Source organism: Sciurus vulgaris (genome assembly GCF_902686455.1).
Source record: "Sciurus vulgaris genome assembly, chromosome: 15".
Lineage (NCBI taxonomy): Eukaryota > Metazoa > Chordata > Mammalia > Rodentia > Sciuridae > Sciurus > Sciurus vulgaris.
Genome location: NC_136476.1, coordinates 33,752,590 through 33,765,113, shown reverse-complemented (window position 1 = coordinate 33,765,113; position 12,524 = coordinate 33,752,590). Strand labels below are relative to the sequence as shown.

The 12,524-nt window shown below is 36.1% G+C and overlaps 1 protein-coding gene across 1 annotated transcript in view; it reads left to right on the top strand.

Annotated features, from left to right (window-relative positions):
• FREM1 (FRAS1 related extracellular matrix 1) overlaps positions 1–12,524 on the top strand; it is a 147,460-nt gene that overhangs the window by 84,185 nt on the left and 50,751 nt on the right. The window contains 2 exon segments of the mRNA XM_079112669.1: positions 6,632–6,854; positions 11,807–11,951. Of these exon segments, the coding sequence (XP_078968795.1) occupies positions 6,632–6,854; positions 11,807–11,951 (368 nt within the window).

Genomic DNA, 12,524 nt, shown 5'->3' with positions numbered 1-12,524 from the left:
CCTCTGGGACCAGGGCAGGGCAGCCAGAGACCTCTCTAGGTGGACCTGCCCCGTCCAGCTGCAGGCTTTTTCCACAGGGCAAGCCAAGATGGCGGACTAGAGGGTGACTGCATCTCCCGTCGCTCCAGAACCCAGGATTCAAGAAGGGGAGGCATTGAGAGACTCAGACTAAAATAGAGCCATGGGATGAGTCTCCCCCACCCAGTGAAGCTCAGCCCAGGCAGCAGGCCCAGATTTGGGTGGCTTATTAGAGTAGGCCAGGGCGGCTAGAGTCTTCCCCAGGCAGTCCTGAGAACTCCGGCAGTGGGCTCCTCCCACACGGCCAGCTTCTCGGAGCAGGTCCCCCAGTGAGAGCCTTTTCACACGGAGCCAGCTCCAAGCCCTGGAACCAGTAGCGGGCTAGGGGCAGCTTTCTTCAGAAGCACTGCATTATCAAGTTACTCCAAGACTTCAGGCTACTGAAGGCTGGGAGGTGATACATTGGAAATCTACAGGGACACTATAAGCCAATAGAGGAAATCTGCAATATCACAGAGTCCCACTGATATCTGACCAATATGAGAAAACAAGGGAAGAAAATGTCCCAAACAAACCTAGATACTATATCAATAAAACCCAATGACAGCACAGCAGAAGAAATGTCAGAAAGGGAGTTCAGAATGCACATAATTAAAGCAATCAGGGAAGCAAACGAGGAGATGAAAGAGCAAATTCAGTCATTGAAGGAGGAGATGAAATAGCAAATGCAGACATTAAATGATGGCACCAATCAACGGTTAAAAAAGCAAATACGGGAAGCAAGAGATCATTTCAATAAAGATTAGAGATACTGAAAAAAACCAAACAGAAACCCTTGAAATGAAGGAAACAATAAACCAAGTTAAAAACTCCATAGAAAGCATAACCAATAGGATAGAACACCTGGAAGACAGAACCTCAGATATTGAAGACAAAGTATTTAATCTTGAAAACAAAGTTTACCAAACAGGAAAGATGGTAAGAAATCATGAACAGAATCTACAAGAATTATGGGATATCATGAAAAGGCCAAATTTAAGAATTATTGGGATTGAGGAAGGCTTAGAGAAACAAACCAAAGGAATGAACAATCTATTCAATGAAATAATATCAGAAAATTTCCCAAATCTGAAGAATGAAATGGAAAACCAAGTACAAGAGGCTTATAGGACTCCAAACATACAAAATTACAACAGACCCACACCAAGGCACATTATTATGAAAATACCTAGCATACAAAATAAAGACAGAATTTTAAAGGCCGTGAGAGAAAAGAATCAAATGACATTCAGGGGGAAACCAATGAGAATATCAGCAGATTTTTCAATCCAGACCCTAAAAGCTAGAAGGGCCTGGAACAACATTTACCAAGCCTTGAAAGAAAAAGGATGCCAACCAAGAATCTTATACCCAGCAAAACTTACTTTCAGATTTGACTATGAAATAAGATCCTTCGTGATAAACAAAAGCTAAAGGAATTTGCAAAAAGAAAGCTGGCATTACAGAACATTCTCAGCAAAATATTCCATGAGGAAGAGATGAAAAAAAAAGCGACACAAATCAGCAACGGGAGGAACTACCCTAAAGGAATAGCCAAATAAAGGAGAAACCAAATCATGTCAAAAAACAAAAATGAGTCAAATGACTGGGAATACAAATCATATCACAATAATAACCTGAATGTTAATGGCCTGAATTCATCAATCAAAAGACATAGACTGGCAGATTGGATTAAAAAGAAAAATCCAACAGTATGCTGCCTGTAAGAGACTCATAGAAAGAGATACCCATAGACTAAAGGTGAAAGGATGGGAAAAAACATACCATGCACACGGACACAGCAAAAAGCTGGAGTATCCATCCTCATTTCAGATAATGTGGACTTCAAGCCAAAACTAGTCAGAAGGGATAAAGAAGGACATTACATACTGCTTAAGGGAAGCATAAATCAGCAAGACATAACAATCACAAACATCTATGCCCCGCACATTGGCTCATCCATGTACGTCAAACAAATCCTTTTCAATTCCAGAAATCAAATAGACCACAACACAATAATACTAGACGATTTTAACACACCTCTCTCACCGCTGCATAGATCATCCAAACAAAAATTGAATAAAGAAACCATAGATCTCAATAACTCAATCAACAATTTAGACTTAACCGAATTATATAGAATATACCATCCAACAAAGAACGAATATACTTTCTTCTCAGCAGCACATGGATCCTTCTCTAAAATAGATCATGTTTTATGCCACAAAGCTACTGTTAGCAAATACAAGAAGATAGAGATACTACCTTGTACTCTATCAGATCATAATGGATTGAAATTAGAAATAAATGACAGAATAAAAAACAGAAACTTCTCCAATACCTGGAGATTACATAATACACTATTATATGATGAATGGATAACAGAAGACATCAGGAGGGATATAAAAAAATTCTTAGAAGTAAATGAGAACAAAGACACATCATATCAAAATCTCTGGGACACTATGAAAGCAGTACTTAGAGGAAAATTTATTTCATGGGGCGCATTCAACAAAAGAAGTAGAAATCAACAAATAAAGGACTTAACACTACAGCTCAAAGCCCTAGAAAAAGCAGACCAACACCAAAAGTAGTATAAGACAAGAAATAGTTAAAATCAGAGCCGAAATCAACGAAATTGAAACAAAAGAAACAATCGGAAAAATTAACAAAATAAATAGTTGGTTCTTTGAAAAAATAAACAAAATTGATACACCCTTAGCCACGCTAACAAAGAGGGAGAAAACTCAAATTACTAAAATTCGGAATGAACAAGGAAATATCACAACAGACATGAGTGAAATACAAAACATAATTAGAAGTTATTTTGAAAATCTATACTCCAACGAAACAGAAAACCTCGAAGACATCAACAAGTTTCTAGAGACATATGAATTACCTAAACTGAACGAGGAGGACATACACAACTTAAATAAATCAATTTCAAGCAATGAATAGAAGAGGTGATCAAAAGCCCTACCACAAAGAAAGTCCGTGACCAGATGGGTTCCAGCTGAGTTCTACAAAACCTTAAAGAAGAGCTCATTTCAATACTCCTCAAAGTATTCCATGAAATAGAAGAGGAGGGAACCCTCCCAAACTCATTCTATGAAGCCAATATCACCCTGATACCTAAACCAGGCAGAGACACTTCGAGGAAAGAAAATTTCAGACCAATATCCTTAATGAACATCGACGCAAAAATTCTCAAGAAAATTTTAGCAAATCGCATCCAAAAATATATTAAAAAGATAGTGCACCATGATCAAGTGGGTTTTATCCCAGGGATGCAAGGTTGGTTCAACATCCGGAAATCAATAAATGTCATTCACCATATCAACAGACTAAAAGTTAAGAATCACATGATTATTTCAATAGATGCAGAAAAAGCATTGATAAAATACAGCACCCCTTCATGCTCAATAACACTAGAAAAAATTGGGGTAGTGGGAAACATTCCTTAACATTGTAAAGGTCATCTACGCTAAGCCCATGGCCAATATCATTCTAAATGGTGGTGAAAAACTGAAAGCATTGCCCCTAAAAACTGGAACAAGGCAGGGATGCCCTCTTTCACCACTTCTATTCAACATCGTTCTTGAGACTCTAGCCAGAGCAATTAGACAAACCAAAGAAATTAAAGAGATATGAATTGGAAAAAAGAAGAACTCAAACTATCCCTGTTTGCTGATGACATGATTATATATTTAGAGGAACCTGGAAAACTCTTAGAACTCATAAGTGAATTCAGTAAAGTAGCAGGTTACAAGATCAATGTTCATAAATCCAATGCATTTTTATACATAAGTGATGAATCTTCAGAAAGAGAAATTAGGAAACCTACCCCATTCACAATAGCATCGAAAAAAATAAAATACTTGGGAATCAATCTCACAAAAGAGGTAAAAGACCTCTACAATGAGAACTACAGAACGCTAAAGAAAGAAATTAAAGAAAACCTTAGAAGATGGAAAGATCTCCCATGTTCTTGGATAGGCAGAGTTAATATTGTGAAAATGGCCATACTACCAAAAGTGCTATACAGATTCATGCAATTCCAATTAAAATCCCATGATGACGAATGATCTCGCTAATAAGTGATGAGGACATACAGTGGGGGGTTGAGGGATTAGCGTTAGGGTTAGGGTTAGGTTTAGGGTTAGGGATAAGGAGGGTGGTAAGAATGGAGGAAGGAGGGACTGTATAGAGGGAAAAGAGAGGTGGGAGGGGTGGGGGGGGAAGGGAAAAAAATAACAGATGAATCAAACAACATTGCCCTATGTAAATTTATGATCTTTATTAAAAAAATAAATTAAAAAAAAAAAAAGGTGTACGATCTTGCTTCTGTTTCCTCATCTGCAAAATGTATTTTAAAACTTCTTTAAGGGGTAGCCATGATGATTGAGATGGTCAGGCACAGAGTAGACTCTTAATGAATAGGTGTTGTCATTATTATTGTCATTGTTGTATTTGTTATCTTTTTTCTGTTATTGACCAAAGTCATTTTTGTTTTATTTTTTCCACTAAAAGTAGTCAAGTTCTAAATGTAAAAGTCTGTTTGATTTTAATTTTCTACTGAATCTTAATGGTACATGAGAGTCACCTCAGCATGAAATTTAAGAACCAGCTCCTCCCTTTCCCCTTCTGTTGGCACATGGGTTTCTCTGGGGAGCCCTCCAGTAATTAAACAAGAGGAAAAAAACCACACTTGCCTCCATTGTGGTTGTATCTGTCTAGGGTTGGGGCTTCAGAAGTAATTAGGTTACTAGGAAGTTGTCCCTTGTCCTTTGGAAGTAATCATGCTTTTTACCTGTGTCTTCCTTAGAGAAAATGTTATAGGGTAACAAACATGGAGCCCTGGTGTCATTGGAAGAGGTGACTAAGCTTCAAGGAGTATTTTTTTAGATAACCCTGTTTTCCTTTCTTGTGAGAAAATATATTTATTTTGTAGATAACTGGACTTCCATCAAGTGGTGCTACAAAAACACTTTTAAGTTTTAGTTTATTGTAATCCATCCCAAACCTGTCAACTTGAAAATGTCTGCCTTTTATGAATATTGATGTAAGCTTTGTATTGTCTTAGTCTCAATAAATAATTCAGTCTTCAACAAAAAATCCCACATTTTTTTCAGTAAAATTTCCTAGTACCCTTGTGAATGAGCTTACAATTTTGTAAATAAGAAACATTGCCCTATAGTGAATGGGGGGGGGGGGAATCCTTCATAGTTAAGCTCTATGATGAATAATAATAATGTATTTTTAAGTTGCTTTATTACAGTTCTTTGAAAAATAGGTGAATTACCATCACATGATTTCATAAGTGTATCATTATGAATTAATCAATGATGCTGTCTCAGTCCTTAATAAGTAAGGTCAGATAAATGAAAATTAGCGTCATTTTAGCCCAGGTATCATGTAAGATGAGTAACTTTTCTTTATGAGCATTCTGTAAAAAGTGGTTGCAGGAGAGTTCCCTTCAAAGTCCATGAGATTCTCAACTGTATTTGTCCTTCCAGTTTTGATTGTGCTCTCAGCCATAAAGATGTCCTGGTGTCCTCCTCCCTTTTGTGAGTCTTGTTTATTGGTATCTAGCAGTGCTGGGTGTTCTCTCCTCTCCCTCATATTACAGTTATTAGTGGAGAGGCCTTCAGTCTCACCTGACTTAGATTCTTGAGAATATTCATATTCCCCACAGCATGCAACATAGTGATATTGTAGGTTCCCAAGAAGCATGTGTAGAATTTGTACTCTTTTACTGCTGAAATCTTGCCATATTTCAAAATAGGAAGCAAAAATATTGCCTTGTTCTCACTATCCTCACTATGAAAGCAGAAATAAAGGTCAGGACCTCTAAGTGCTATATTGGCTAAATGACTAGATCCTACACGAAATCATGAACATTCCACTCTCTTTATGATTTAAGGATTACAAATCTGGGAGAAGAGTGTGGGAAAGTGATCCAGGAAAATTTGAGGTGTGAGGATCAGGGAGAGATGAAGGATCCAGAATTAAAATGCACACAATCTGCCTCCAGAAGCATCCTTCTCAATTGTTGACTGAAATGAATAAAGAAGATTTTACTGCTATAATGAAATTTAAAACACCAAATACACCCAGTACACACAGATATTTTTGCTATTTCCAAAGCAGTTAGAAACATAAGAATTGTAGAAAAGATGAGGTCCAGGAGGTTAAAGTAACAGATTGGTATCAGAAGGTGAAGGTTCTAGACAACTGAAGTTTTCTGACTTCTAAAGAGTAAGCATCCTTTGGTTGCCTTTTCCCCCAATTTTCAAACTATGAATAATATATGCCTTCTAAATCCTTATGTTCTTTTTGTTCATGGAAATAAAAGTACTTTAAAATATTAAAAAACTGAGGGAGATTAATAGATTTGATGTTTCATTTTATGTTCCTATTAAACCAGCCATTTCTTTTTAGACTCTCTCAATAAATATTATGGAGAATTTGTAATATAGTATCTTCAAATGACATTTTTAGCAGTTTGTCAAAAGAAACTAGTAGACAGGTTCTGTTTCACACACAGCTGACTTTTTGGACTTGTTCCTGTTAGGTGTGTGAGGGTCAGATGATAGAGCTGGATTCTTCTGTCATCAATGCTGCCGACCTGGACATCCCTGAGGACCCCTTGCTGTTCAGTATCACTCAGAAACCACGTCATGGTCTCCTCATCAACAGGGTGCTTAGCAAAGACTCTCCTCAGAATAAGCAGCCAGCCAACCCTGACCAGAAGCAGGAACTTGTTCACAGCTTCTCCATGGAACTCTTCAAGACTGGTATATCATGTCCCAGTTCCATTTGTTCATTGCTATTGATTTAATAATTTAATTTGGACTTATATGTGGACTCTGAAAGTCTAAATCATAGAAGTGGAGAGTAGAATAATGGTTACCAGAGGCTGGGGGATGGGAGGAATGGGGAGATACTGGTCAAAGAGTACAAAATTTCATTTAAAAAGAAGGAATAAAAGTTCAAGACATCTATTACACATCATGGTGACTGTAGGTGCTAAAATATATTGTATACTTGAAAATTTTTTAAAGGGTAGATCTTAAGTGTACTTAGTGCAAAATAAACAAGTAATAAAGTAAAGCATATGTTAATTATTTTGATTTAACCATCTTATAATGTGTGTATATGTGTATATAATATATATATCAAGTATAACACATATCAAAAATCATGTTGTATGCCACAAATACATACAATTTTTATTTTGTCAATTTAAAAAAATTAAAAAGTAATTTAAGGGGCTGGGGTTGTAGTTCAGTGGTAGAGCACTTGCCTAGCACCTGTGAGGCATTGGGTTTGATCCTTGGTGCCCATAAAAATAAATAAATAAAATATAGGTATTGTGTTCATCTACAACTAAAATATATATTTTACATGTATAATATATTATATATATCATATATATATATAAAGAACAAATCTTTTTCAAAAAGTAATTTAACTGAGCAAAGATAATAATAAATTATAGAAGTAGGGGGTGAAGGAACAGCATTCATTTTATTTTTTATCCCTCCAGGGTTACTTCTGGGCTCTGAATTATTGATGAGCATGAAGTCCTGGCTAGAAATAATAGCTTATTGGAAAGGCAATAATATGTTTTCTTTCACTTTTTAGAGTACTATTAAAAATGATATTTGCAATTTTTGGTATTTTAAAGTAAACTTTTATATCATAATAAAAAATTCCCTTTTAAAATTATTGAGATCATGAAACTAAATTTTAAGAGATTTGTCTGCCAAAACTTCCATAGTTGAAACAAATATAGAACCGCATATAATAAGGACTCATTAGTCTCTGAGGAGATAATTTGCTCTTTAGGGAAATTACACATTGAAATAGCAGCCTGAATTATTTTTTAATTACTCTTTTCTTTAAAAAAAAAAAACAAAAAAAACTGATCTTATCCTATTTTCCACTTATAAAAATACTTTAAAAAATGTGACCAGATTGTGCGGTTTTAGAATTACTGCCTACTCTTGTTCTCCATCCTTCACCTGTTTTCTTTTCCCAGTCTGCAGGCTCCTTCTCCTCTTGGGTTAGCCCAGGACCAGCCTTCAGAATGCAGCTTCCCGTCATCTTCCCCTGGGTGTCCACCCATTGCTTCTCCATGCTTGCTGTATCTCAGTACTTTTCAACATTTTCCCAATTGTCTCTTAATTGCTTATTTTATGTATTAGTTAGAATGTAGATGTCTATCTCCAAGTTTGTTTTGTAAGTTGCACAGTGTCATCTCACATTTGAATTTGAAAAGCCGATTCAAGTATTTCTGTTTTGATCAATTGCCCAGAAATAAAATTCTGCATTTAAATGACGCCATGACCAAATCAATAACTTATAAAAAAATGGGATCTACTGTTGCAAATATGTTTCTATTTCAAATTTAAGGCAAAGGAAAAAAGAAAAATAATTCAAATTTTACTCTTGAGAGTCAGTTTTTAAAAATAACATTATTACTTGTTATCAGGTTAAATATTATTAGCCTCATTGTATAAAGTTTGGACTATATAGTCATTTTGAATAAAAATAAAAATTATTCACATAAATTAATATTTAGGTTAATATTTTAGTGACATTTTCAGAAATTTGATTTTTTTACCTCTATTTTAGTCTTGGTTTATTTATGGCTATATTTTAAATTTCAGTGTATTCTCATAAATATTCCCTTACATAAACATAAAACTTATGAAACTGCTACCACATTGTACAATTTGTTTTTTCTTCATAAATTATTATAAATATTTTCTTCCATTTTAAATATTAATTGAAAATGGTTTTCTTTAACAGCAGTGTTTTACCTTATGGATGTACTATGCTATAATTTCACATAGCTCCCACCTATTTTAAAATATCCAATAGTTTTCTATTTCTCAATATTAAAAGTTCCATATAATAAATACATTTTGCATAAATATTGTTGGACATCTCTTAGTATTTCTGTAGCTTTGTGGTAAGTTTTTTTTTTTTATTTATTTTTATTGTAAACAAATGGGATACATGTTGTTTCTGTTTGTACATGGAGTAGAGGCATACCATTTGTGTAATCATACATTTACATAGGGTAATGGTGTTCGATTCATTCTGTTATTTTTTCCTCCCCCCATCCCTCCCACCCCTTCCACCCCTCTGTTCCCTCTATACAGTCCTTCCTTCCTCCATTCTTGCCCACCTCCCACCCCCCATTATGTGTCATCATCCACTTATCAGCGAGATCATTTGTCCTTTGGTTGTTTGAGATTGGCTTATCTCACTTAGCATGATATTCTCCAGTTTCATCCATTTGCCTGCAAATGCCATAATTTTATTATTCTTTATAGTTGAGTTATGTTCCATTGTGTGTGTGTGTGTGTATGTATATATATATACATACCACAGTTTCTTTATCCATTCATCCATTGAAGGACATCTAGGTTGGTTCCACAATCTGGCTATTGTGAATTGAGCAGCTCTGAACATTGATGTGGCTGTATCTCTGTAGTATGCTGATTTTAAGTCCTTTGGGTATAGGCCGAGGAGTGGGATAGCTGGGTCAAATGGTGGTTCCATTCCAAGTTTTCTAAGGAATCTCCACACTGCTTTCCAGAGTGGCTGCACTAATTTGCAACCCCACCAGCAATGTATGAGTGTATCTTTTTCCCCACATCCTTGCCAACACCTATTGTTGCTTGTATTCTTGATAATTGCCATTCTAATTGGGGTGAGATGGAATCTTAGGGTAGTTTTGATTTGCATTTCTCTTATTACTAGAGACGTTGAACATTTTTTCATATATCTGTTGATTGCTTGTAGATCTTCTGTGAAGTGTCTGTTCATTTCCTTAGACCATTTGTTGATTGGATTATTTGTATTCTTGGTATAGAGTTTTTTGAGTTCTTTATATATCCTGGAAATTAGTGCTCTATCTGAAGTATGAGTGGCAAAGATTTTCTCCCACTCTGTAGGCTCTCTTTTCACATTGCTGATAGTTTCCTTTGCTGAGAGAAAGCTTTTTAGTTTGAATCTATCTCAGTTATTGATTCTTGCTTTTATTTCTTGTGCTATGGAGTCCTGTTAAGGAAGTCTGATCCTAAGCCGACATGTTGAAGATTAGGACCTACTTTTTCTTCTGTAAGATGCAGGGTCTCTGGTCTGATTCTGAGGTCCATGGTCCATTTTGAGTTGAGTATTGTGCAGGGTGAGAGATAGGGGTTTAATTTCATTCTGTTGCATATGGATTTCCAGTTTTCCCAGCACCATTTGTTGAAGAGGCTATCTTTTCTCCATTGCATATTTTTGGCACCTTTGTCTACTATGAGAAAATTGTATTTATTTGGGTTTGTGTCCATGTCCTCTATTCTGTACAATCGATCTACCTGTCTATTTTGGTACCAATACCATGCCGTTTTTGTTGCTATTGCTTTGTAGTATAGTTGAAGTTCTGGTATTGCGATAGTCCCTGTTTCATTCTTCCTGCTAAGGATTGTGTAATAAGTTTTGAAAATAGGAAATATAAGGCCTTCAACTTTGTTCTTTTTCAGTACTTGGTGATTCTATTTTGTTGTTGTTTTTAGTTTTACATAACTGTAGAACGTATTTTGACATATATGCATATATGGAGTACAACTTCCCATTCTTCTGGTTGTACATGACATGGAGTTACATTGGTCATGTATTCATCTATGAACATAGGAAAGTGATGTCTGATTCATTCTACTATCTTTCCTACACCCATCCTCCTCCCTTTTCTTCATTCTCCTTTGTCTAATCCAAAATACTTCTATTCTTCCTTACCTGCTGCCCCTTATTGTGAGCTAGCATCTACCTATTGGAGAGACATTTGGCTTTTGTTTTTTGGAGATTCACTTATTTTACTTAGCATGATAGCCTCCAGTTTAATCCATTTACTGACAAATGTCATAATTTCGTTCCTCTTTATGGCTTAGTAATGTTCCATTGTGTATATATACCACATTTTCTTTATCCATTCATCTGTTGAAGGGTATCTAGGGTGGTTCCATAGTTTAGCTATTGTGAATTGAGCTGCTATAACCATTGATCTGGCTGCCTCACTGTAGTATGCTGATTTTAAGCCCTTTGGGTATATACTGATGAGTGGGATAACTGGATCAAATGGTGGTTCCATTCCAAGTTTTCTGAGGAATCTTCATATTGCTTTTCAGAGTAGTTAGGCCAATTTGTAAGACTTGGCTCTTCTGGGTTTCTTGTATTTCCATGTGAATATTAGGCAGGTTTTAAAAATATAGTTAAATTTTTTTTTATATTTAAGTTTTTATTTTGATGATTGGCTCAAGGTAGGGCTATATCTCTCTGATTTTCCCCAAGTAATTAATTTTCTGTTTCACTTAAACATTCTGACACCTTTGTTCTTATATGATTTACTTAATAATACTTCTTTTTCTCTCTGATTTAAAATAAGGCCCCTGCCACATTCTAAATTATTTAAAATAATTAATTTTTAATGGGATATGAAGGTACTTTTTTACTTTAAAAAACAAGTTTCATGTCACCCTAGTGCACTGATTACTTCGCCTTTTTCCCCCTGTGCAGGGGAATCTAGCCCAGGGCCTTGTGCTTGCTAGACAACTGCTCAGTGAGCTACACCCCTGGTCCCATGAACGCTTGTTAATACCAACTGGATTTAAAACAGATGATCTGTGATGGATATTGGGATAGTTCAATCCTAAGTAAGATTTACTTCCTTTTTTCTCCTTTTTTCCAGGAATGAGGTTGACCTATGTACATGACGGCTCCGAGAGCTTTGACGATGATTTTACAATCCAGTTGTCGGATGGGAAACACAAGATACTTAAAACCATTTCAGTAGAGATCACCCCGGTTAACGATGAGAGACCAATGCTAAGCAAGTAAGCCACCTGAAGAGAGTTCCTTCCTGTTTTCTATGAAGCTGTGTGAAGTCTGTGATCCTGGGTGTAGAGGAAGCGTGTCCCCGCTAAGGAAGCCAGTCTGCTGTCAGTCTGTTCAGTCTGTCTCAACCTGCCCCGCCCACACAGGCACCTGGAACACGTAGTGCAAATGCCAGTGAATGAAACCTCCTCTAAACAACTAGTCCTTTAATTATTCGATTTTCTTCTAAAAATCCTAAGGAGGTATGAAAAAATAAGAATGACTGAGCATACAGTATAGACTGCACATGCTAATACGTATTTAAACCTAGGCACACGTGCACCAAAGTTCAATTAATATGTAGATTAACTAAAGAGTAGTAATGTTAACTGCAGACAGTCCTCACAATGGACTTGCTCCAACTTCTAAGAGTGACAGAGGGAAATAATCAATCCCACTCCTTCCCTCATCGTCGTACTTCATAGTCTACCATATTTCTACCAAATTCCACCTGAATCAACCCCCCCTTTTAGTAATGGTAGACCACATCCTCGCTACTAAACTTCCTGAGATAGTTACACACCTCTTTACCA